The sequence below is a fragment of the Trichosurus vulpecula genome, chromosome X, assembly GCF_011100635.1.
Source record: "Trichosurus vulpecula isolate mTriVul1 chromosome X, mTriVul1.pri, whole genome shotgun sequence".
In the NCBI taxonomy this organism is placed as follows: domain Eukaryota; kingdom Metazoa; phylum Chordata; class Mammalia; order Diprotodontia; family Phalangeridae; genus Trichosurus; species Trichosurus vulpecula.
The window spans coordinates 30,639,758-30,665,549 of NC_050582.1; the positions used below are offsets into that span (position 1 = coordinate 30,639,758).

Here is a 25,792-nt window from a genome sequence, read left to right on the forward strand (position 1 = left end):
CACTAGTTTTCTATTTAAAAAAATTCACTAGCCTAAACATATAGCTTCCTAAGTAATGTCAGCATGCTGCTGTGGAAGTAGCCAGATTTGGAGGTAGGAGCCTTGGGTTTTTATCTCTGCTCTGCTGTTTAGTACCATATGTGACCTTAGGCAAGTCACTTAATATCTAAGCCTGATCTGTGAAATGAGAGGGTGAACAGGGTGATTCTCCAAGGTTCCTTCCAGCTCTAAATCCTATTCTGTCCTGTGACCTCATTCTTTCTCCAATGGAAACATGTTACTAAGTCTCCTGTGGATGGTCCTTCCAAGAATTCTTTTGGAGCTAAGCATCTTTCAAATGGTAATAGTGCATCTTGGCAGGCCTTACCCAACAACTCACACAGATCCTTCTTGGAAATCAGAGACATGGATTTATTATGCAGAATAACTTAAAATATAGATGGATTTCTTAGGGAAGATTTTAGCTAAAAGACAAATATGCAAATCATTGTTTATCAATGAAGGGAAAATGGCTCACTCAGAACTGTTTTTTCCTGATAACTCTGAATTCACTCTAGAGGCTGTGTTCCCTATCACTTTACTGTAGGCTGAATGTCAAGAATGCTGTAGATCAGTGGTTCTCAAAGTGTGATTCCCGAAAGCCTTTCAGGGAATTGGAGAGTCGAAAACTATTTTCATAAGAATACTACATTTTAATTTCTAATATAAACAATAGCTCTTTGTGGTGTGTGGGGTCTTTAATATATTTTAAGAGTATAAAGGGGGTATATGATTGTGATGGAATACTACTGTGCTTTAAGAAACGAGGAACAAGTTGATTTTAGAAAAACATGGAAAGACTTGCATGAAATAATGAAGAGTGAAATGAGCAGAACCAAGAGAACCTTGCATGAAGTAACAGCAATATTGTTTGAAAAATAACTTTAGGACTAAGCGATTCTGAGTATTGTAAATATTCAAATCAACTACAGAAGACCTATCAAGGAAGATGCTATCCACCTCCAGAGAAAGAACTGATAAATAGAAATATGCACAGTATAGTTTTACTTCTCTCTCTCTTTCTCTCTGTCAAATCGTGGCCTTGTCTAGTGCACGGTGGGTGGGGACGGAGGGAGACACTTTGGAACTTCAAATGTAACCCTCCCCGCCCAATTTAATTTAACTTTTAAAGAGTGTAAAGGGGTCCTGAGACCAAAAAGTTTGAGAACCTCTGCAGAGAGAAGGGTTGAGGAAGGCCAATAGAGAGCGGGATGTTCTCTGAGGTCCCTTTTAGCTCTGCGAATCTCCCAGTCCGACGACTGAAGGAAACCACAAAGCCCAAACTAAATCTCCCTGTAACCATTTTGCTGTGATAGCAGCAACTGTTATGTCTTGTGTTAGTTTATTTCTTTCGCTCAGTTTTCCCACAGCCAAGCTGCATTTATTTCTCGGTGTGTCAGATGCCTGGGGCGTGTGTAGTCTAAAGCGGATCACGGAAGAGCTCCTTTGCTCCTTCTCCTGGTTTGGCCGGCATGCCTGCCTGCCTGCCTGGGCCTCACTTTTGGCTCTTGGGCCCCGGTGCCCAAGTTCTGCCTGCACTGTCTCCCGGTTAATTTGGGGGCGGAGTCCGAGGCCTCCTTTTCTCCCTCCAGCCTCTCATACAGCGCTACAGACCCTTCCACCCCGACCGGAGAGCACGAAAAGACACACCCCACTGTGTACGGAACTGCTCCAGTTCCGACCCATTTCCCGAAGGCTATGGGGGCACAGGGCGCAAGCGCAGTCCGGGCGGGCGGAGCCAACCTAATGGACTCTAAAAGGGTGCGTGCTCGGCACCGCCTCTAGGGTATACCCTCGAGATTGGAAAAAAGTTCCTTTTGGGGGGTAACGCGAAGAGACCCGACCCGGACGAAAGGCCTGAAAGAGATGACGCTGCCAAACCCGGGCTTGTTGTGGCTGAGGCTCGCGGTTTCGTTTGCCTTCGCGCCTCCGCTGCTGAGCGCTCCTTCTGCTGAAGGCCCAGGGTACGCGGCACCCGAGGATCCGCTGGATTCGGTCGGGGTCGGTTCACTGAAAGGTGCTGCGGCCGAGCCCGGGCCCAGAAGGGCGGGTGGCAGGGGGGTGCATCGCAGTACCCGAGAAAACAGGGCCCCGAGGCTCCGCCCCCTCCTGGACTGGGCTGTCCCTCTCGGCTCCTCTGTCCCCCTTTCCCTTTCCACCTTCTCACCCGGTTAGGGAGAGGGACTCTGCCCCTCCACCTCCGTTCCCCCTTTCCCCTCAGCCCCGCCTCTCTAGTCCAGCTTCCTCGCCACCTCGTCTCTTTGGGGTTAGGTGTTTATTAAGGAAAGTTGCAGAGATTCAAGACTTTTGTTGTCGGGCCATTCAATCTGACCTCCAGGGAATAAAACTTGTTACAAGTTAGGGCTAAGGAAATAATAGATGTCATCCTTTCTTCCCTCCACTTAGGTGGCCTGAATGTTCTCTTGATCATCGTGGATGACCTTAGGCCTGCCCTGGGCTGCTATGGAGAGGCTCTCGTGAAATCTCCAAACATTGATCAGCTCGCCTCTCGTAGTGTGGTGTTCCAAAACGCCTTTGCCCAAGTACGTTGATAGAACTGTCAGTCATTCGTGTATTTCGATAAATTGGCCACCCTGCAGACTTGTGATCATTTCAGTCTCCAGGCTCAAACTATAAGATGGTGCTGACATAAAATGGAAAAGTGACTGGTTCAATTGGGTTTGAAGGAATTTCTAAAGAATATTAATTCTGGCTTCTGAAGGTAGTCAGATCTTTATGATATTTTTCAAGAAACTGAAACTGGGACTATTTACATAGGGGAAAATTTGCTATGGTAGGGGTGTGTGTGTAATATATATATATACATGTATAGTATGTATATATATACATGTATATATACATGTATATATGTATGTATATATATTACAACAAGAGGATGTCATTATGATATTCTTCTAGTTATCTCCTAAATGAAAGTACAGTTCTGGAATGAAAATGGGGTCTGGTGGAAAGAGCCCTGAATTTGTTGTCAGAGGACCTGGATTCAAATCTCTACTCTGCTACTTACTACTTAAGACCTTAGACAAATTACTTAATCTCTCTGGGAGTCAGTTTCTGCAATCTTTTAAAGGAATGGGGTTGAATAAGATGACTTCTGAGCTCCCTCCTTGCCCTAAATCCATGACCCCAAGTAAATCTGGCAAATCACTTCTTTTTGGTCTAAATTATTTATTGGATAGATGGAGAGACCTTAAGTTTAAGACAGGGGCAACCCTTCTGTAACTTAGTTTTGCAGTATTACTTGTATAGTTACACAACTGATATGTGTCAGAAATGGTTCTTCAGTCCACATCTGTCTGTGTATCCAACAGCTAGGTGGTGCAGCAGATAGAGCATTGGTCCTGGAGTCAGGAAAATTCTTGAGTTCAAACCTGGCATCAGAGACTTACTAGCTGGGTTACCCTGGATAAGTCACTTAATATCTGACTGCCTCGGTTTCCTCAATTGTAAAATGGGGATAATAGTAGCACCTACCTCCTAGGGTTGTTGTAAGGATCTCATAAGATATTATTTGTAAACAGTATAAACAGTGTGCTTAGCACAGTGCATGTCACATAGTAGGTGCTTATTAAATGCTTATTTCCTTCCTTCCTTCTATTTACTCTCAAATCATTTTGCCCACTTCTAAATAAGTGCTCATTTGAACTACTCTCTGACTTCATTTGAAAACTTTTTATAGTAATCTTAATGACTTTTGGTTTCTGACCTAGACAAAGGTTCTCTAAAGCAGGGCTTCTTAAACTTTTTCTACTCACGTCCCCTTCAGTGCTTCTTAAACTGTAGGGTCATGACCATATGGGATCACGACCCACAGTTTAAGAATCGCTGCTCTAAAGGCCCTGCCTGAGCAAGAAGGCAGGACTTCTCACTGAGAAGGGATATTACAGTGCCTGGCACATAGTAGGAGCTTAATAAATGTTTATTGAATGAATAAATGAATGAATGTTGCTGGATACTCTGTAAGTCAACTGACTTGCTCTTGAGCCTTTGCGGGTCTTAGCTAGCTTCACCCAGCAGGCAGGATCCTACAATGCTATTAAATCACAGAACCAGTTTTTGATTGACTGTAGCAAAGAGTCATTTCTTGCCAGTGACATAATTTAATGACTTCGAGAAGTAACCAAGCCACTTAAGATGTCACCCATATAAATGTGTGACATCTGTTCATGTGCTGCCTTTGATATTAGACTATCAAGTGATGATTAATAGTATTTTGGCTTGAGTTACTAAATTCAGAACATTTGTATAGTTAGACCAGACACTTTTATTTCTGGGGATTGAACAGGTAAGAGATCTGTATGGCTTAAATGCTATTTATCTCAACTTAGCAGACTGCATGACAAAGCTTCACTAGTGGTCCAGGAAATTATTAGCCTCTTCAACACTCTTGTGTCATTTTTGTTTCCTCTTAACAGCAAGCTGTGTGTGCCCCAAGTAGGGTGTCTTTCTTAACTGGTCGGAGACCTGACACTACCAGAGTGTATGACTTCAATTCCTACTGGAGAGTACATTCAGGAAACTATTCTACAATCCCTCAGTATTTCAAAGAGAATGGCTACGTGACTTTGTCAGTTGGAAAAGTGTTTCACCCTGGTACTGTATGTTTTCAATGCCCATGAGGTTAAAGCTTTTTTTTTTTAGTTTTTAAGTATTCCCTTTTGCATAAGAACTCATATGTTTTCATAAGGCTGGTTGTGATTTCTTTGTAGTCACTTTTAAATACAAATCATACAGGTAAGTCAGGCAACCTGGGTTCTAGTCCTAGCTTGGCCACCCATTAGCAATATGACATCATTCCACCTCTATTGGACTCGGTTTCTTCATCTGTAAATGAGAAGTTTTAGATCGGAGTTTTCAAAGCTGATTGGAATGCAATATTTGGGGGCTTGAATTGATGGAACCCATAAATTCTGTTCTGGGAATGGAGACTATTTGCGGTACAAAGGGGGTGAGAATATTTGGGAAATTTTGAAGTAAAACGGAAATCTGAGCTTCATATCTAAAAATTGCCCTACATAAAAAAATTTGAGACATACATATTTGGATATTTCACAGGTTAGAGGAAAAAATATTGATAGTGTTAAAATTCTCAAGGAATACCTAATTATACTGTGTGGAATGGGCAGGGTTCTGCAGAATGCAATTTCAGAGAGATCGGCCTACATGATCACTAAAGATCCTTCCAGTTCTGCTGTTGGATGGTTTTATGAAATGTCAAAGCCTGTGGAGGCCTTAGTTTTGTTTAGTTTTAGTTTAGTTTAATTTAGTTTTGGTCTCTTGGCATTAAGAAAGCACTGTTCATTTATGAAGAGGCTGCTGCTATACACTTGATAGTTGCCTCATCCTGGCTCTAAATTTCATGTAATTGAATCATTTGTGGAATTGCCTTTGACTTGGCAGTAATGTGGGGCAGCTAGGTGGCACTGCGGTGGATAGAGTACCAGGCCTGGAATCAGGAAGATTCATCTTCCTGAGTTCAAATCTGACTTTGGACAGTTACTAGCTGTGTGACCCTGGGTAAGTCACTTCACCCTGTTTGCCTCAGTTTCCTCATATGTATAATAAGCTGGAGAAGGAAATGGCAAACCACTCCAATATCTCTGCCAAAAAAAATCCCAAATGGGGTCATGAAGAATTGGATACAACTAAATTGATTGAACAACAACTGGTGTAATGTGGATTTTGAGGTTCTGAGGGAGAACCTCATTAAGTACAATGAGTTCTTGGGATCTTAGAGAAGGGATCTCAGACTCGGTATAATGTTGTCTTATCTGTTTTTGGAAAAAGCTATGAGCAGCATCCTCGACAAGTGGGTGTCAGCCTTGACTTGATTCTCTCTATCCTACTTACTGAATCTTAGTCCATTCTATTTGTATGATGGTAAAGAGGCTCTGCCTCTTCCCTTTGGGATTTGTTTAGGAAGAGAATTTGGTATAGCTGTGTAGATTTGGACATGATGCTGGTATCAGTACTGATTTGGAATACTTTTTCCACAAAAAGGTAAATTGAATCTTTGGAGCTGCTTAGCCACCAAGGGGGAAATCTGGAGCATGGCGTACTCTTTAAAAACTGTTTTTAACCCTAACATTGATTATCAATAGAACTAATTAAGCTTATGCTTATATTAATTAATTTAAGTACATAAAGTATAAGTTTTTAAAGTCATTTCCTCTTAGACCGCACTGGAATTCTTTGGTCTATTAACTTTTCCTCTTCCATTGGTCATAGTGTATACACCGTTCTTGTTTTTTTTTGCCTTGTATTATTTTTGGGGTGGTTTGTGATCAAAATGTATTTATGTTCCTCATGCTTATTGTACCTAATTACATTTCAGGAGTCCGTAATATCAATGAGCCATAATTTAACTATTCACCTTATTTTTTAAATATTTGTGTTCCTTCCAGGTTTTTGTTGCTATTGAATATTGTCTTTGAATAGGTAGCTTTCTTTTTTTTGATATCTTTCAGGGTATGTTCCCAATGACAGAGTCCAAAGGTATGATTATTTTTGTAATGTTACTGTGTACTGCCAGTTTTTTTTGCTTGTGAATATTTTCTTCCCCAATGCTACTCTCACTTTGAAGTGCTCTTTCTCTCTGCCCCCATCTAGTTCCCTTTTGAACTAAATGCACTTCTCTACAAAACTTGGGTGTGTTGTGTTTTTTCAAGCTTTGTTTACCTGGTTCCCATGAGTCCCATTTCCCTAACCTCTCTGTATGGAAACTCTTCTTTTGGCACATCCCAATTGTGAAAAATAGTTCCTCCCTCTTCCTCATTTCCTCACTACTGTATTTCTTTTCTCCTCTCTTTTGTTCTCTCTCTTCAAACCAGCTCCACATTTGTCTTTTTTCCTTCTGTGAGCCTTGAAGGATTTTGACAGGACTGTTGACCTTTCTGTAGTTATTAGAATGTAAGCACTTGCTCCTCATTTAACAGCTTCATATTGTTCAAGTGTATTTACCTTTCTAGGTTTCTCTTATCTCTTGTGTTTGCATTTATAGATTCTACCCAACTCTATTGGTTTTTTCCTCAGAGATGCTTGAAAGTTTTCCTTTGCTTTCAAGATCCATTTTCTCTCCCTTTTGGATTATCATAGTTTAGCAGGAAACAGTTATTTTCGATTGTAAGTCGTTTTCTTTTGCCTTTTGATATATTATATTCCAAGATTTCCTTTTTTAAATGTAGTTGCCTTGTAGTCATGCGATTCTGACTGAGGTTCCTTTGTCCTTGAACTCTTTTTGGCTGCTAGCAATATTTTTCATTTGACATGGAAACTCTAGATTTTGCTCTGCCATTTCTGGATGTTTCAATCTGATATTTCGTTAAGAAAGTGACAGGTGGGATTCTATTTTCACTTTGTCCTCTGGTTTTCATAAATGTGAGCAGATTTTATGATTTCTTGAAAGATATGCAAGTTTTTTGTTTGGTCATGGTTTGAAGGACATTGGAGGATGTTTAAGTGATCCCTCCTTGACTTGTTTCCCAAGTCAGTTTTTTAATAATAGATACATTATTTTAATTTTTCAATCTTTTGACTTTGTTCTAATATTTCTTGTCATCTTATTGGAAACCTTGAGTTTGCAGTATTCTGCATTGCGGATTGCGTTTTTTCGTGGCTCTTTGTTTGGAGGCGTCTACTATACCCTCTTGTTTTCAGATGCCCTCCTATTTCTTCTTTGCCAGACCCTGGCTGTTTCCTATAAATGGGGCTCGTGGTTTGCTTGCTCCAGGAAGCTCTGACTAACCTCAATCTGCACTGATAATTCCTTTCCATCAAGTTCTTCAGCATTTGTGCAGAGTCTGTTCTGTGTTGTTTACGAGTTTATTGGCAGGACATTTATCTTGTCTTTGAAAGTATATTGTAAATTATTTGTGGTTAGGCCCCTTTTTTCTACTTCTATTTTTTAATCCTGTATAGTGTTTTCATAGGGCTGAGCACCCAATAGGTGCTTAACAAAAGTTCAGTTGATTTGGATGTAGGTGTGAGGAAATGAATCTCTATATAGAATTTAGAACTGGAAAGGAACATTAGAGATCATCTAGTCCAATTTCTACCCTGCCCTACTGTCATTCTTAAAGATGAAGAAATAGACCCAGAGAGGAGGAGGAAGGGCTTGTCAATTTGTATACAAAGTCTTACTTTTTCTGGACCTTGGTAAAATTCTGTTTAACTTTTTTTAAATTTTTCTTCAAGGGATTTCTTCAAATTACAGTGATGATTTTCCATACAGCTGGTCAATTCCACCTTTTCATCCCTCCTCTGAACAGTATGAAAATAGCAAGGTAAAGATGTCAAGAAATCAACATTCCTTCTTGTCTAGAAACTGAGTGCTTGGGCTAAGTCCCATGTATATTTTATTTTATGCATCTTTTAAAGTTTATGATACAACTAAATGCTGATTTTATGTAAATATATGCGTATACTTATAACATGCTATACACATGTGTATATACACATATATGTATGTATAAATCTATATATAGTTAGCCTTGCTTTGAAAGCAAAAACATAGTACCACTCTAGCCATTTTTTAAAACTTTTCCTAAAGTTCAGGTCCAGCCATGTCATATACTCCCCCCCCCAAAAAAAACCCCACTACACTCTAGTAGTTCCCTATCACCTCAAGGATCAAATATAAATCTTTTTGGGGTTCAAAGGCCTTAATAACCTAGCCCCTCTTAGCATTCCCCTCCCTCCGCCTCCTTGTTATTTCTTGAATAAGACACTCCATTTCTTGGCTGTGGGCATTTTCAGTGACTACCTTTCATGCCTGGAATGCTCACCCTCCTTATCTCTACCTCTTTGCTTTCCTCGCTTCCTTCAAATCTCAGCTAAAATCCCACCTTCTACCAGATACTTTTCCCAATCCCTCTTAATTCCAGTGTCTTCCCTCTATTAATTATTTCCTATTTATTTTATATATGGCTTGTTTGCATGCTGTCTCCCCCATTAGACTGTGAGCTCTTGGAGGGCAGGGACTGTCTTTTGCCTTTCTTGTATCCCCAGCCCTTAGTATAGTGTCTAGAACATGGTAGGTGCTTAATAAATGCTTGTTGATTGACCGGCCATCAGATCAGACCCAAAGAGCTACATTCTAAAGAATGCTAGGAATGCTGGACAATCCTGGAAGAAAATCTAGTCTATGGTAAAGTCCAATGACTGGAACTGTGGGGGTTATGGAAATGGATTAGCTCTAGTCGTTGGCCTCAAGGTACTTACAACCTAAAAGGGAAGATGATGTCTTTACAAATCACTAGATTTGTTTATAATCAAGTTTATAATTGTGTGTGAGGTAAGTAGAAAGGTCCTTATCTTAACATATTAAAGTGTTGTTACATTGATATGTTAACATATCTTAACATATTAAAAGTCCTGTTACCAAATAGGTTGTACATACTTAGAGAGTTGGATGGGGAAAAAGCTGATATATGTGAAGAAGTAGAGCTCTTCAGTGGGTCTTTTCCCCCTTAGTTCATGTGAGGGAGTTCAGCCTTAAGGCCGCTTGTAGCTCTAGTGTATTGGGAGAAAAAATAAAGGGTTGAAGTCAACTTTTTTTAGTTTGGAGGAATAATAAATCTATACTAAGGCCCAACTCAGAGGGATCATAATTAGAAGGTAAATTAGAAAATCAAATGGAGTTCCCTTTCCCTTTCTCCTTTCCCCCTCCCTCTTCCCCTTCTCCCTTCCTCCTTTCCCTTCCCCATCCCCTTCCCCTTTTCCCCTTTCCCTTGAAGTGTGACATAGTAATGCCATCCCACTTCCTTTTTTGGAGAGTTTCATTAGTATTTCACTGCCTTCTGGGCCTTACCTAAAGACACTGGGTCTGAAGACAAGAAAGCAAAGAGTTTTGCAGAAGCAGTGGCCTCATCAGTGTGACTGACATAGGGTGTGTACACACTGAACATTACTGTTGATGCAGCAAGATTGTGAAACTGACTTCTTGTGTTCAGGAGAAAAGTAGTCTGTGTCAATCAACAAGCCTCATTAAGCTTTTACTGTCCACCAGGCACTGTGCTAAGCACTGATGACACACGGAAAAGGCAAAAACGCTGTCCCTACCCTCAGAGAGTTTCCACTGGGGGCAGACTACATGCAAATAATGATGTACTATAAGATATATACAGTGTAAATGGGAAATCATCTCAGCAGGGAGGAACTAGAGGGAGGGGAAGGGAAGTTTCCTACTGAAAATGAGAATGGAGATAAATCTTGAAGTAAGCCAGGGAAATCAGCAGGCAGAGTTGAGGAGAGAGAGCATTCCAGGCATAGAGGACAACCAGGGAAAACACTTGGAATCAACAGATGGAGTGTGAAGAAGAGAAGATAGACCAGTTTCACTGGACCATAGAGTTTGTGACTTTGAAACATGGGAAAGGGGCAGGTTCTGAAGGAAGGGCTTTCAGTGTCAAACAAAGCATTTGCTATTTGATGCTGGAGGTGAGAGGGAGCCCCTGGAGTTTACTGAGTGTGGCAGAGTATGGTATAGTCAGTCAGGCCTGTGCTTTAAGAAAATCACTTTGGCAGCTGAGTGGAGGATAGATGGAGTGAAGAGAGATGAGAGCTGGCATTGGAAAATGAGCTTATGCCTTGTGGCTGATTTGGCCTGCAGGGGGAGGCAGTAGTACTTGATGAAAACAGTAGGTATTCCCTTATATTTTCTATTTGGTTAAAAATCCAGATGTCCCATGAAGGGGGAATGTGACCGATCCTAGTAACTCTATCCTTGTTGCTTCTTATGTCGTAATTCTTGAGTCACCATTTTTGGCATCTGCACAAATTGTCCAATTGCATTTTATTCGGGCTTCTTTTCATTTAGACCAGAACATTCGCAAGAAGATGAGCAGCAAAAGCTTTATAAAATTAGCGCCTTGTTTAAGGGCATTTCGTTTTGTTAGTGCGGGTGTTCCCTTTGCTGATGGAATGCTACTTCTGACTCAGTAGAGCGCTTTAAGGAGTTGCTGTGGCTGACACATCCTTACCTGGTGTCCAAACTAGTTATGGGCCTCTCCTGGCTCAGCTAGTGGGATCCTTAGACAGCAGATACATAGATCATCCCAGGAGGCATACCTGAAGCATTTTTTAGCTTGCTGTGGAACCAGCTGGATGTTATACTGATGGCCTAATTGTGGAGAGCTCAGAGTAACCTCTACAGTTTGGACTGCCTGGAAAGGAAAGAAATAATTCCTCATTGGAATTTGGTTTCTCATTTGCTTAGCATATATCACTACTTGAATGCAGTGATTTTCTGGCGAGATGTTCTTTAAGAGTAGTAATAATAATAGGTGACATTTATAAAGTGCTTTTGAGTTTGTAAAGTCCTGGACATACATTATCTCATATGATTTTGTAAACTTTAAGTGATTTTTTAAATCTATCACCTGATATTAAAAAAATCTCAAATATTTCATTCTGAAAGACATGTAAAGGTCAGGATGAAGAACTTCATGCCAACTTGATTTGCCCTGTGGATCTTGATGATGTACCTGAAGGAACCTTGCCTGATAAACAGAGCACTGAAGAAGCCATACGATTGCTAGAAAAGATGAAAAAAATGAATGGTCTTTTCTTTCTGGCTGTTGGCTATCATAAACCTCACATCCCATTCAGATACCCCAAGGTAAAGAAGTATTCATACATTCATATTCAAGTATTCATATTCAACCCTCATAAATATTGGGTTTTTTCCTTTTTCTTCCAAAATGATGGCTTGGACTTCTCTCAATGAATTTCTCAAATTACTTTTTCTAAAACATTTGATTATGTTCAGCTAGAAGGCCAGTAACAGAGAAAGACAGGGTTAGGGTGGATTGAAGCATGGTCCGGGGAAGAAGAGAATAACCAATGTGCTGGGGCCACAATTAATTTTAGATATAGAGAAGTAAAAGTAACGCATCGTCTATAGAAAACACGTACTGATTCCTTCCATGGCAAGTCTGTTCGATATTTACTAACTTGGTAAATATTGGAAGAGATGGCTGAGAGGGCAAATCCGAAAAATAGATTGCAGAGTCGAAAAAACCTCTCAAAATCAGTTCATTTTCTTTTCTTCCCCTGAAGGGTTTTATTTTCTTTCTTTGTGCTTAGTGAAAAAATGTTGGGTTTTGACAGTGAGAGAGCCTTAGAGAAGGGTGCCAGAAGCAAAGGCGAGACACAAGAGATAAATGATGGGCCTTGGGAAGCAATTCTAAGGAAACTAGACTGTTCTCAACAATTGAAGTATTTCTCTGACCTTGTCAGCCCAGATAACTTGAGCTAAAGGAAGTATTGGAACCTTGGACAAACGTCATAGCATATTTTTTAAAAATAATAGTATATTGTGCCAGAGTGTACTCATTCTAAAACATGACATTTCCCCATCACCATTCTTTCCAGGTGACTGCATACTCTGTCATTTTCAACTTTCTGGCGAGCATTCCTTATTTGGAGAGTTGTGATCAGAAAGCATGGTCTTAAAGTTCTCTAAAATTGTCTTGTTTTCATTGGTCCAAGAGATTTTGCCTCCATAGCAAGAAGTTTTCTTGACTATATTATTATTCCTTCCCTACTGCCTTTCACCTTCCCCTTTTTAGATCTCTTTTTTGCACAGTGAGATATGGGACCGCTTATGTGGGGTTTGTGTTTTTCTGAAGGGCCCAGACTTTGGAAGGCCCTTTCTGCATTTTCCCAGTCTGGGAAGGTTACAGAAAATGGTGACTGTTTAATTTGTCCAGTGGTATTTGAAAGACTGCATAATGAAGGCATGGTTTGGGGATTGAGGGCCTAGTCTGAGGAACAAATTCTCTGATTAAAGGGTTAGGTATGGGGCTGTTTGAAAAGAAAAAAAACATAGAGAAAGCATGACAACCCTATGTGACTTTCTTTCTCCCAAGGAATTTCAGAAACTGTATCCCTTGGAAAATATTACTCTGGCTCCTGATCCTCAGATCCCTGCTGGACTACCTCCTGTGGCATATAACCCCTGGATGGATATCAGAGAGAGGGAAGATGTTCAGGCCTTAAACATCAGTGTTCCCTATGGCCCAATTCCTACAGAGTTTCAGGTACCAAAAGCTTTAAAATGTGTTGTTTTATTATTTATTTTTTATTGCACAGTCTTTTCCTTCCTGTTCACACCCCCCTTCTTTGTGACAAAGGAAAATGTGTAAGCAAAATCAGTCACAGTAATTGTGACTAACAATAAATAATAATAATAATGATGATGATGATAAATATTAGCATTTATACAGTGCTTTAAGTTTTGCAAAGCACTTTACAATTATTATCTCATTTTATTCTCACAACAACCCTGGGATGTAGGTACTGTTTTGATCTCCATTTTATAGAGGAGGAAACTGAGACAGATGGGAGTCAAGTGACTTGTCCAGGGTCACACAGCTAGGATGTATCTGAGGCTGGATTTGAACTCAGGTTATTCTGACTCCGGGCCTGGCATTCTATCTCATGTAGTGCCACTTAGCTATACCATAGCATACACTCAGATTGCTCTCACCTCCCCCTCCTTGAAAGGAGGCAGGTATATGTTTTATTATCAGTTCTTCAGGCCCCAAGTTGGTCATTAGTTACTCTGAGTTTGACTGCCATTTAGTGTTGCTTTTTTTTTTAAACATTAGAGTATCTTCTGGTTCTGCTTACGTTGCTCTGTTCATACAAGTCTTCCAGTGTTTCTCTGAGTTCCTCATATTCTTCATTTCTTATAGCACAACGATTTTCTATTATATTCATGTATCAAGTGACATTCATACCAGTAAAGTGCCTCATATAATTCTTGTGGAAAAGTCAAGGACAGATGGATGTGATAATATAATTCAGTGGCTTCAGAAGTCATTGAATGGCTCACTGTTAATTTGGTGGGAGCTCTCCAGGGGAATGCCTCCAGTGATCTGTACTTTTAAGCATTTTCATGGGTGATCTGGATCAAGGTGTAGTGGCATGATTATACAGTGTGCAGGAAACACAATTCCGGGAAGGACAGCTAACATGCTGGCTAAGCAAGTCAGGAACCAAATAGATCTTGACAGGCTTGAGCATTGGGCTAAATCTAATGAGATGGTATTCAATAGGGTTCACTGTTAAGTCTTACTCTTGGTTTAAAAAAATGAGTTGCACAAGTACAAAATATGGGAGAGACAGTTTGTCTGAAAAAGATCCTGATGTTTCCGTGCACAGCCAGCTCAGTATGAGTCAGTAGTGTGATAGGGCAGCCCCCAAAGCTGTGATTCTGAACTCCACTAAGAGACGTATAGCTACGGCGCTAAGTGGGTAGTGCTGCTGCTATACTCCGCTTTGGTCACTCCATCTCTGGAGTGGCATTGTGCTCAATTCTGGTGGCCACAGTTGAGGAATGGAAACACTTTGGTGAGTTAGCCAATCAATAGGCATTTATTACTTCCCTCATTATTTTGTAAATGTTAACAAAGCTCTAGATTAATGCTAGCTTACTATGGTATCAGGCACTGTGCTAAGTGCTAGGGATACAAAGAAGGGCAATAACATGGTCCTTGCCCTCAAGACCTTATGTGCTAATGGAGGAGATGATAATAATTAGCAGTAATAATAGTTAGCATTTTTATGTAGCATTTCAAAGCTTGAAAAGCACTTTACAAATACCTCATTTTATCTTCGCAACAACCCTGGGTGGGGGATGCTATTATCCCCATTTTTACAGATGAGGAAACTGAGGCAGACAGAGTAAATGACTTGCCCAGGGTCACACAGTTAGAAAAGCTAGATTTGAACTCAGATCTTCTTGACTCTAGACTCAGCTCTCTATCCATTGTGCCAACTGATCATGATACAGATGGGAAAGCCTCCCATAGATGGTGGAATTTGAACTGAGTTCTGAGAGAAGCTGGGAAGTAGAGGTGAGGAGGAGGAGTATTCCAAGTATAGGGGACAGCTGGTAAAAAGGCATGGAGTTGGAAGATATGGAGTACTGCATACAAGGACTATCAAGTGGACCTGTGTAGTACGATTGTTGAGTACCTGGAGAGGCATAAAGCGTAAGAAAACTGGAAAGACAGGTTGTGAAGGCTCTATATGTCAAAAAAAGACTAGATTTGATCCTGGAGGTAATAGGGAGCTATTGCAGATTATGGGTGGAGGTGTGTGTTTGTGGGGGGGGATAACATGGTCGGGCCTATGCCTTAGGATAATCACTTTAGCATGTAAACAGAGGATGGATTGGACTAGGGAGAGACTTTTGTCAGGTATACCAGTTAGATGGTTATTGCAATATTCTGAGGCAGGAGATGATGAGAATCTGCACCAGGAGGGTGGCAGTGTGAGTGGAGAGAAGGAGCTGTATATTAGGCATATTGTGAAGGTAGCAACCACAAGATTTGGCAACAGATTGGATGTATGGAGGAGGTACAAAAGCGGAGTCACGGATGACATTGAGATTTCAAGCTGGGTGACTGGGAGGATGGCAGTGCCCTTGACACTAATGGGGATATTTGGAAGAGGGAAGGCTTTAGGGAAAAGATAAAGAATTCCATTTGGACATGTCGAGTTTCAGGCCCCTGCAGGACATCCAGTGTCAGATGTCTAAGAGGCAGAAGGAGATGTGTGACTGTAGCCCAGCAGAAAGATATAGAGATCTGGGAATCATCTACATAAGAGGTGATAACTGAACTCATGGAAGCTGATGTGATCATTTAGCAAGGTAGGTTAGAGGGGCCAGGTCAGAGCCTTTGGGGCTCTGCGGCCCATTTTTATAGTGGGTGTGAGCTAGATGAAGAAGAGCAAAGGAGACTGAGAAGGAGCAGGCCTACAGGAAGAGAACCTGGAGAGAGCAGTGTCACAAGGCTAGGGAGGAGAGAGTAGCCAGCAGGAGGTGAGCAGTGGTATCAAAGGCTGTTTGTGATCAGAAAGGCAGCCATTACAACATCATTAGTAACTCTGGAAAGAACAGTTTCATTTGAATGATAATGATGTTAGAAACCAGATTGAAGACAGTTTGGAAGAGCTCCAGAGAAGCACCAGCTGTAGATGGCTTTCTCAAGTTGTTTAGCCAAGAAGAAAAGAAGAGCTGTAGGATGATAGCTAGCAGGGGTGATGGCATCAAGGAAGGGAGAGACATGGGCATGTTGGTAGGGAGCAGAGAAGGAGCCAGGAGATTGGAGGTATTGAAGATGAGAGACAGAGTGGGAACCATAGAGGAGGCAGTGGTATCAAGGATGCATGTAGAAAGCTGTGCATTTGTGAATCAGGGCTGAAGGAGGCAATAGTGGCGAAGATGTTGAAGTGATGTTGGATGAGGGGAGAAGAGGGAGCTTCTTGGACAGTGGCCTGAATTTTTTCAGTGAAGTGTGAGCTGAGAGGGAAGGGGAGGGTATGCCACGGCAGGCTGGAGGAGGGATAAAAAGGTTTACAGTAGTCACTCTGGTGCCAGAGCACATTGGGAAGAGGGTTACCAGGACAGTACCAGGCCATAGGTCCATGTGTGGGCATCAGCTGAAGGAACTAGGAATGTTTTTAGCATGGAGAAGAAAAGACTCTGAAGGACTCACTGGCTATTTCCAAGTGGTGTTGTTACGTGGAGAAGGTGGAGACTTGTGTTATTTGGCCCCAGGGGGCAGAGCCAGGAGCACTGGGTTAAACTTGCATGGTGACAAATTGAGGCTTGATGTCAGGAAAGCCTTCCTAACAACCAAGGCCATCAAGAAGGCTGATGGAGGAGACTGCAATTGGACAATCACGTGGCAGGTTCCTATGGCTAGCGTTCTTTTTTGGGTATGTGTTATACCAAATGGTCACTGAGATCCCTTCCAAATCTGAAATCTGGTGATTGATTCTTTGGTAGCCTGCAATTTGAGTCATTCCCCAAACTATGGGTACCCTATTTTATTTCTGCTTTCAAAGATATGTTTTGGGAAAAATGATGTAGCTGCCTGAGTGCAACCAAAATGCCCCACATCTGCTTGCTCAGTGTTTGCCTCTATGCTCTGTATGTGGGATTTCCAGTAACAATGAGGGATCTGGCAAGTCACTCTTCTGTTGTTGCTGGGCCAGATAGCCTCACTGCAGGCTCTCTTGTTTGTGAACCCAATGGTACTATCATATGTGTGCTGGCCACTGGAATAGGGGAGATGAACAAGCAGAAACCAAAAAGATAGGCCAGGTTGGTACCAGGGTGGCTTCAGAAATCCAAAGGCCCAAGAAAAATGGGAAAACCAGCTCTAGGAGCCCTATACACATCAGTAGGCCCGTTTTAGCTGAGGAGTCAAGACACAAGGAGTGTTGTGCCAGAGAGCTGGCCTAATAATTTATCTGGAGTGATCTGCCTCCCCTTCCTGCAAAAGCTTCAGTCTTATGGAAGCTGTTGGTACTACCTGCCCTGTACTGACTTGTCACAGTGGGCACAGGTGGGGTCCTCTCTGTCCCTTCATGACTCATCTCTACCCATCAGGCCATGGTGCTTGTCCAGAGCCACCAGAAGGATAGGCCCTTTTTCTTCCTGAAAATTTCACCCTTTGACTAGTTTATTCTGGAAAAAAATGTTGGCAGTAACAGAAATACAGGTCAGAAGGCAGGTTACAAAGCTCTCCCTCTGCCCCATTCTTAATCCAGTCTTGTCATGTTGCTTCAGAAGAGTGTACTCATTATAGTGATTTATGCTATCAGAATAGGGAAAAGAATGTGGAGGACAAAAACTATGGAACAGCTGGGAAGAGAACGTTCTTAGCCCCAAGGATCGACTGCCTCAGGGGCTAGAGGTCAGGGTTGGATGTGTTTACGCTGGCCCAGGCAGCTTTTGTTTTTGTGGAAGGGAGCTTTCCAGTTTCCATCCTCCTCTCCTCCTGGGGTGTGGAATCTCCTTACTTCGCATTTTTTCACTGAGCTTGGGGAGGGAGTATGAGAGACTGAAGCCTTATTTGATATTGTTCTCATATAGCCACTTAGGTTTGAGCTCCCTATTAACTATTTTTGTTCAGTCCTTTCCAGTATAGACATCATTCTCCTCGGCATCATGAGACTTGTGTATCCCTTCTCTCCATTGTCCACGATCTTGGTTTCATCCCTCCTCGTGTTCATCCTCCCTTTTTTCTCCTCAGAATAGTCTGAAGGCCCTCTGAGTTGTCCTTAGCACTCCTCAGCTTTGTCTCATTTATTACGGCGTGCTGGGCCCTCTGGGGGTAACCTTCAGTTCCTTCGTCAGTGTTTCTAGGTTCCAAGCCAGATAATAAACCTTAGAGGTGGAGGGGCCTTAGAGGTCCTTGGACCATCATTTTATAGAAAAGGAAGCTAGGCTTGAGAAAGGAAGTACTGTGGCTTAGCTGACACAGCTAATTAGTGGAAGAACCAGAGCTAGGACCAATTCCCCTAACTCTGTCCCGAATTGTTTCCCACTTCACCAAAATTTTTGTTTATTTCGATGGCTTTTCAGAGCTGGAAGAATACACAGGATTGGTAGATAACAGCAGAAAGAGGCAAATCTACCTGAGCAGAGTGTCTTTAAAGCAGCTTTAAAGAATTAAAAGCAAACAGGAATCTTGTTTAGACACCCAGATTTAGCCACGGCTACAGGGTTATCCACCAACATGCATGTACTAAGAGCCTCCTTTGGTCCATTTGCACTGAGCAGAGGCCAACGAAGACAGTCCTGTTCTCAGGGGTGGAGGTGGGGGACTGCAGAAAGATATGGGCACATATATGCACATGTATGAGCATATATAAGAGAGATACAATATAGTTGGCAGGGGAGGCACTAGCAGTTGGGAAGGGGAGAAGGAGGTTGGTGCTTGAGCTGAATTGTGAAAAAACCAAAGACAGAACCAAAGAAGGGATTCTAAGAGGCAGAAGTGAGGAGGGAGAGCAGTTGGGGCGTGGCTGAGGATGTCCAAAGGCAGGAGATGGGAGATAGAGTGTCATGTGTGAGGAACAGGAAAAAATCCAATTTGGCCAAACTGGCCAAATGTATAAAGGGGAGTAATGTAATGAATGATGATGTTGGAGAGATGGGTTAGTACCAAGTTACATAGGACTTCAAAAGCCAAACAGGAGAGCTTCTATTTTATTCTAGAGGCAATAGGGAAGGAACCATTGGAGTCTTTTTGAGCAATGGAATTAACATGGTCAGATATATAGTTAAGGAAAATCCCTTTGGCAGCTGGAGGATGGAATGGAGTGGAGGGAGACTTGAGACAGGGAGACCAATGAGGAAGCTCTTGCAAATCCAGGCTAGAGATGATAAGTGCCTGAATTAGGTTGGTGTCTGTGAGGGAATAAAGAGAGGACAAATGCAAGCAATGTTGTGGGGGTAGAAATGACGATCTTTGGCAGCTTATTGGTTATGTTGGGGCTAGCAAGAGTTAAGAGTCCGGAGTAAATGCTGAGCTTGTGAAACTAGGTAATTGAAAGGATATTGGTACCCTCTACAGAAACGAGGACTTTTTTTGAGGAGGGAAGAAAGTACCGAGATTTCTTTTGCATATGTGAATTTGAGATGTCTATGGAAAAACCACCTTGAAATGTCCAATAGGCAGTTGGAACTCAGGAGATAACCTGGAACTGGATATATAGACAGGGAAGTCATCTGCATTGAGATGATAATTAAAACTATGTGAGCTGATGAGATCACCAAGTGAGAGAGTATAAAGGGAGAGAAGAGGGCCCAGGACAGAGTCTTCAGGAACTCCCACAGTTGGGGGGGGGGATATAGAGGAAAGGACAATGAAAAGGAGAGATTACCCGGAAGGGGACAGTGGTCAACGATTTTGTTGAATGTTTCAGAGAATTAAAGAAGGATGAGGGCTGAGAAAAAGCCATCAGATTTGACAGTTGAGTCACGACTAGGAATTTTGGAGAGAACATTTTTCAATTGAGTTATAAAGTTGGAAGCAGATTGCAAAAGGCTTAGAAGAGATTGAAGGGAGAAGTAGCAGCAAGGAGTGTAAAGGGTTTTTCCTAAGAGTTGGGTTGAGAAAGGTCAGAGAGAGATAGGGGATGACAGCTTGAAGGTATAGTAACATAGTCATGGTTTTTCCAGGATGAGACAGATTTTGGCATGTTTGGAGGCGACATGGAAAGAAGCAGAAAATATGGAGAGATGAAAGGTTAGGGAGAATGGGGAGGGAGCAGTGATCAAAGTAAAAGTCTGCCAGAAAAGACAGGATAGGATGTGCGGAAGGGCCACCTCTCTGTGGGAGGCTAGAGAGAGAGGGAGGTGAGAGTGTGGGCTGACTGCAGAGGCGAGTGAGATGAAGGCGGAGCTTATGGTGAATGGCTTGTATGTTCTCAGTAAATTCAAGGTAAAAGGATAATGGGGGGCCCGGAAACTTCTTCTGTGTTTTAGCAGACAAAAATAAAAAGCCCAAATTGGAGGGAGGGATATAAGTGAAGTCTGAATTGAGGGATTTTCGCTTTTTTTTTTAAATTTGCAGCGGAAAATCCGTCAGAGTTATTTTGCATCTGTTTCTTACTTGGATTCACAAGTTGGTCACCTGTTAAATGCTTTGGATGAACTTCAGCTCTCTAACAACACAATTGTTGCCTTTGTATCTGATCATGGTGAGCATTTTAAAGTGTTCTGGGAAGTGATTCGAAGTTTTGACAATTGTCCTTGAAACATTTTCTGGCCTTGGAAACATCACCTGTGCTCTTGGGTGAGTCAGCTCCTCCTTGGGGTTTGTGCCTTGTGCAGCAGAGCACTCCCCCCACTTTGCTGACTTTGGGCCAACTCCTTCCCTTAACGCCAATTGTTCACAGCTTTTTTTTTCTTTTTTTTCTCACTAAGTTGTTGTTGATGAGAAATAGCCCTTCCCTAAGCACTGACCTATGAGAATAGAGGAGGCATCAGACTCACAGTATCACTTTGAAATTGCCCCAAAAGCCAAATGGGCCCATTCCAAGTGGCGAGAACCTTGCAGTGCTCCTGCGTGCCCCACTGTGAGAAGCTACTGTGGAGGGAGGGAACTCTCAGATTTCAGTGAAACGATAGTCTGTTCACTTATTGTACTTGTCTATTACATTTGTGCCACCCAAGGAAGATGAGCTTTTGTCCCTGAGGCTATTAAAAGACCGGGTGGAGTTGATAAGTTAGTAAGGAGTAGTGGAGATGTTTCCCTTTGCTCCACTCATGCTTGTTTGCTTCCTGTAGGACTTTGTGGGTCAGGTCCAGGGATCCTTGGGAAGCATTATGCTCTGAGAGGTGAGGAATCAGTAGAGGAGGAATAAAATATGTGTGCGTATGCATACACACACACATATACACATAAACATCTACGTATATACAATCTACACACACATACATCCAGGTACATACAAGTTACATATATATACATGTGTATATGTGTATATACGTACATCTAATATATACATACATATCTTTACACATTCATTAATTGGTATTTCCTCTGTAATATGCATAATACATACACGTGTATATTTAGAGGTATATACACATACACTGGTATATGCATATATGCGTGTGTATATGTACACACACTTAATTTCTTAGGCAACTTTGGGAACCACAGATAGAATACACTTTATTTAGTGAGGCTCTTTGAATGACATAGTCCCCTTGTTTAGTTGTGTGACTAAATACAATTTCCTCTTATTTTAAGATTCTTTTTTTTCCAACAGATGAACAACTTAGAGTACTCTAACCATTTTTTAAAAGTTTCATAGGCTGAGTAAATAAAGCATTTAGAAGCAGAAGTTGCATTTTGTCATTAAGCTATGACCCAGTAGAAAAAAAGAAACCCTTAGTTCATAATTTACCATCTTTCTTCTTTGGAAGCTTAGGCTCTCCTCTGGCCATTTCTTCAATACCTGGCTCCTCTTCCCTCCCCCCCACCCTGCCCAGTGCTTCTTCATGGCATTGGAGGGGACCCTTTGTCAACGGAGCATCAATTCTGGCACTGCCTGGCAAGCCAGAAAGGCCGAATGCCTTGGAGAACCATGATGAGGCATTGGACAGGTCCTTCAGCAGAGACATAACAGGAAATGGTGTTGAAATCGGGCCTGTCATGATATGATTCTACTTGTGTAAGTTTTTTTGTCTCTGGGTGTTTGTGTAACTTGTGCTTCTCATTGTCCAGGATGGGCTCTGGGTGAACACGGAGAATGGGCCAAGTACAGCAATTTTGATGTAGCCACTCAAGTGCCCCTGATGTTTTATGTCCCTGGAAAGACTGCTCCATTTCCTTCTCCTGGAGAGAAGCTTTTTCCTTACATTGATCCTTTTGACTCAACATCAGACGTGGTGGTTCCAGGTACAAAAGATGAGTCTTGTAAAGTATATCTTACCTACTCTATTGTTATAATTCTGCCTTTTCATTTATATAGCGTGTTATAGGATTGTTCCAGTCTGTCAAGACATCTGTGAATCCTGATTTTATTTTCTATGTGATATTAGCTATTTCTCCCCACCTTCGCATCATCTGCAGATTTAGTGATTGCGACTTTCATGTCATCATCCAAATCATTAGTTAAACAGACAGGTTGAACAGCACAGGTCCTGAAAGAGACCTTGGGACAGACTTCTAGACACTACCTCTCCTCTCTCCTTCTCCACCCCTCATTAATCAGCCCATTGCAAATCCATGTTAACAGTACTGCTACCAGGCCAACTTTTTTCTTATATTCCAAGATATCATGGGAAACTGAAATGACTCATGGAATCCTGGAGTTAGAAGGGACCTCAGAGGTGACCTAGCTCAATCCTGAATCAGGGTCTCTGATGAGTAGCCATCCTGCCTCTGTGTTAAGAGTTCTGATATCATTCATTTATGCTTGGAGCCTTGAACTCACTTACTGTGAAAGGCAGTGTGGGACAGTAGATAGAGTGCTTGACTGAATCAAGGAAGACCTGGGTTCAAACCCTAAATACTCCCTTTTTGTGTGAGCCTGAGCTCATCTGTAAAGTGAGGGGGTTGGGCTCACTCTTCTCCAGGATTCCTTCCCAGTCTAATGTCCTCTGATCCTCAGAAGCTGCTTAAGTTCTCCCATATTTGGAGCTTCAGCTTCTTTCTGCCTTTTTCGGTTTGCAGTTCATTTCTCCTTTACAGAGCAGACTGGAGCAAACCTGAAGTTCGACCTATTCTGGCATCTGTCCTTTTGCTTCTAGTGTGGGGCAGCTTACTATCCATTTCAGCTTCCTAGTCTTTTTGTCTTAAATGTTTTCCAAAGTGTGAGCTCATTTTTGGCCTACCCTAAAGCTCTCTACCACTGTGTTGCAGTCAGTCTTGGTTATGTAACCTAACTAACCTGCCTAATCTTTGTTGCATTGGCTTTGTTTGTACAAAACTAGACTATATGTTACATAAAGTCTAGCTCAGGGGTAGGGAATGTGCGGCCTTGAGATCACATGTGGCCTTCTAGATCCTTAAGTGAGGCCTTTTGATTAAATCCAAACTTTACAGAACAAATCCTTTTATTAAAAGGATTATTATCATTATTTATTAAAATTTGGGTTCATCTTTCCTCTTACTTTCTTCACTAAGATTATTCTCCATTGTATAGCTCTTCGAAAGAGTTTTGAATCTTCTTAAAACCCAGCGAAGCAAAGGATAAGATTATTAGACTCTGGGAATAAGGAGACTTCTTGAATTCTAGTCTCCAGTCTACTATTAACTTGCTCTGTAACCTTGGACAAGTCATATGAGAGCCTCAGTTGCTTCATCTAAAATGAAGGAGTTGATCTACTTGATTCTTTCTTTATCTCTGTGATACCTCTTTGAGACCTTGATAAAAATCTCTGTAGTAAATCATATTTCTGTAGTTCTTTAAAGTTTTCAAAGTACTTTACCACAACAGTGGCTTAAGTGTTCATCCCGTTGAACATACTGTGCAACTGAGGCTCTTAGCATTGGAATGATTTGCCTAGGATCATATAATAAGTGGATTTGAACCCAGTTTGTCTCGGTTCAAGGTCTCAGAACTGTGCTAAGTAGTTGAGGGACAAAGGGATACTGAAAAATTATAATATATAATTCCTCCCCCTAAGTAGCCTTACAATCTAAATCAAGAGTTAAGACCGACATGATAGTGATAAATGTATTTAGGTGCAAAACTGTGTTAGGTAGGAAATTAGTAGATATTCCTAGAACTTTAGAGACAAGGAGTAGAAGTCCAATAGAGGTCGAGATGAAACTAGACTCTGATCTCTTAAATTTCAGGCCAGGGACCCTGGTCCATGGTGATAAATTTGAAGCCAGCTGTCCAGTCTTGAGCATCACCTCTCTTGAAGGTGCTAAAAACCATTTACTTCCATAAATGTATGTTTGTTGATTGCCATTGAGAAACCAGCTTCCAAATCTAAAGGAAGAAAGTCAAGCCAGATGGAAAGGTTTTTAACCTTTCTTTGAGTTATTAGTTTAATTATACCAGATGTCTCACAACTTTTAGTGCAGGTTTAAGGGGTTTTTAATGCACTAAGACTTTTGGGACACCCTGTATACATAAAGTGTGCTGTAAACTATTAACAGGAAATGAATTATACTGTACCTTTAATTCTAATTTAGTATTTCACTTGGATTTGTAACTTCTTCGATACAGATCACAACTCTTCTAACTTAGCAGATGATCTTACAGAGTCGTGGCCCCAAAGCCTTTCTGAATTGAGCAAGGTTGGTGCTTAGACCACAGACATGCGGTCCACCCCGGGCCCATATGTGAAGCCTTTCTAGCTTGGTATAGTTTTAGCCGTGAACCTGAGGCCACCTTCATGCTGCAAGGATGGATGTCCTAAGTTTATTCTCCAGAGTTCCCTGTCATCCAGCAGATGGAAGTCAGACCCTTGGGTGAACATCGTGGTCTGGCCCAGTTTACAGAGAATGCTTCTCCATGGGGCAGGGCCTAAGTGAAAGCTGATTATTCTGTTCCCTTTTCGGCTGGGAGGCTTTGAAAGGGTAGTCTTTTAATCCACACAGATTTAAATCCTCACACAACAGAATTTCTACATTTTTATGTAGTTGTAGTGTCTTCATGGTAACTTAATAATTTTTTTTTCTCTCTTAAAAGTCACCTGCACTATTACATCATTCATTATCATTCAGTGTTTACAGAATCCCCTCTCTAATATCTTGCTGGTCACTTTGCATGGCTGGAAGAGCAATTGGGAGGGAGTTAAAGGCTGAGATGCCTTTCTTCTAAATAAAATAAAAAGAACATGATAAAATCAATATGTGGCGCCAAGCCATCTTTGATTTAGTCTATTTGCCTCGAATTTGTTCACTTCGATATCACACTTTGTACCTTGATGCTTTTTTTTCTAGGAGGGCGAGCCGTGGAGCTTGTTGAACTTGTGTCCCTTTTTCCGACTCTCTCAGAACTTGCTGGACTGAATGTACCCCGACGCTGTCCATTTGATTCATTTAACATTGAGCTGTGCAGAGAAGGACCAAGCCTTGTTAGGTATTTAAACTTCACCAAATGGGAAACAGACCCTTATGACAGCACCAGGAAACCCATTGACCTCGTGGCATACAGCCAGTATCCACGGCCTTCAGATACCCCTCAGTGGAATTCTGATAAGCCACATTTAGAAGATATAAAAATTATGGGCTATTCCATCCGTACAGTAGACTACAGGTTTACTGTATGGGTCAGCTTTAACCCTGAGAATTTCAGTGCTGATTTTACTGACATCCATGCAGGTGAACTGTATTTTGTAGACAGTGACCCCCTGCAGGATCATAATGTTTATAACCAGACCATGGGCGTATATTAAAACTCACCAGGTCATTGGGCCATAAGTTTTATATAATTAAATGGCTTTTTGTTTACA

The 25,792-nt window shown here is 41.6% G+C and overlaps 1 protein-coding gene across 1 annotated transcript; it reads left to right on the plus strand.

Annotated features, from left to right (window-relative positions):
* The first annotated feature begins 1,760 nt into the window (after positions 1-1,760).
* Positions 1,761-25,792, plus strand: IDS (iduronate 2-sulfatase). The gene is made up of 9 exons (XM_036740154.1): positions 1,761-2,056; positions 2,446-2,582; positions 4,476-4,653; positions 8,254-8,342; positions 11,477-11,677; positions 12,930-13,100; positions 20,442-20,568; positions 22,104-22,277; positions 25,281-25,792. Exons 1-9 carry the CDS (start codon positions 1,906-1,908, stop codon positions 25,733-25,735), a joined length of 1,683 nt encoding a protein of 560 aa, XP_036596049.1. The 5' UTR covers positions 1,761-1,905; the 3' UTR covers positions 25,736-25,792.

Bases quoted from the DNA above. Each gene is read 5' to 3' on its own strand.
- IDS (XM_036740154.1), top strand. From the start codon at position 1,906: ATGACGCTGCCAAACCCGGGCTTGTTGTGGCTGAGGCTCGCGGTTTCG. The intron at 2,057-2,445 runs GTGCTGCGGCCG...CCCTCCACTTAG, and splicing joins CGGGGTCGGTTCACTGAAAG to GTGGCCTGAATGTTCTCTTG. The intron at 2,583-4,475 runs GTACGTTGATAG...TCCTCTTAACAG, and splicing joins TCCAAAACGCCTTTGCCCAA to CAAGCTGTGTGTGCCCCAAG.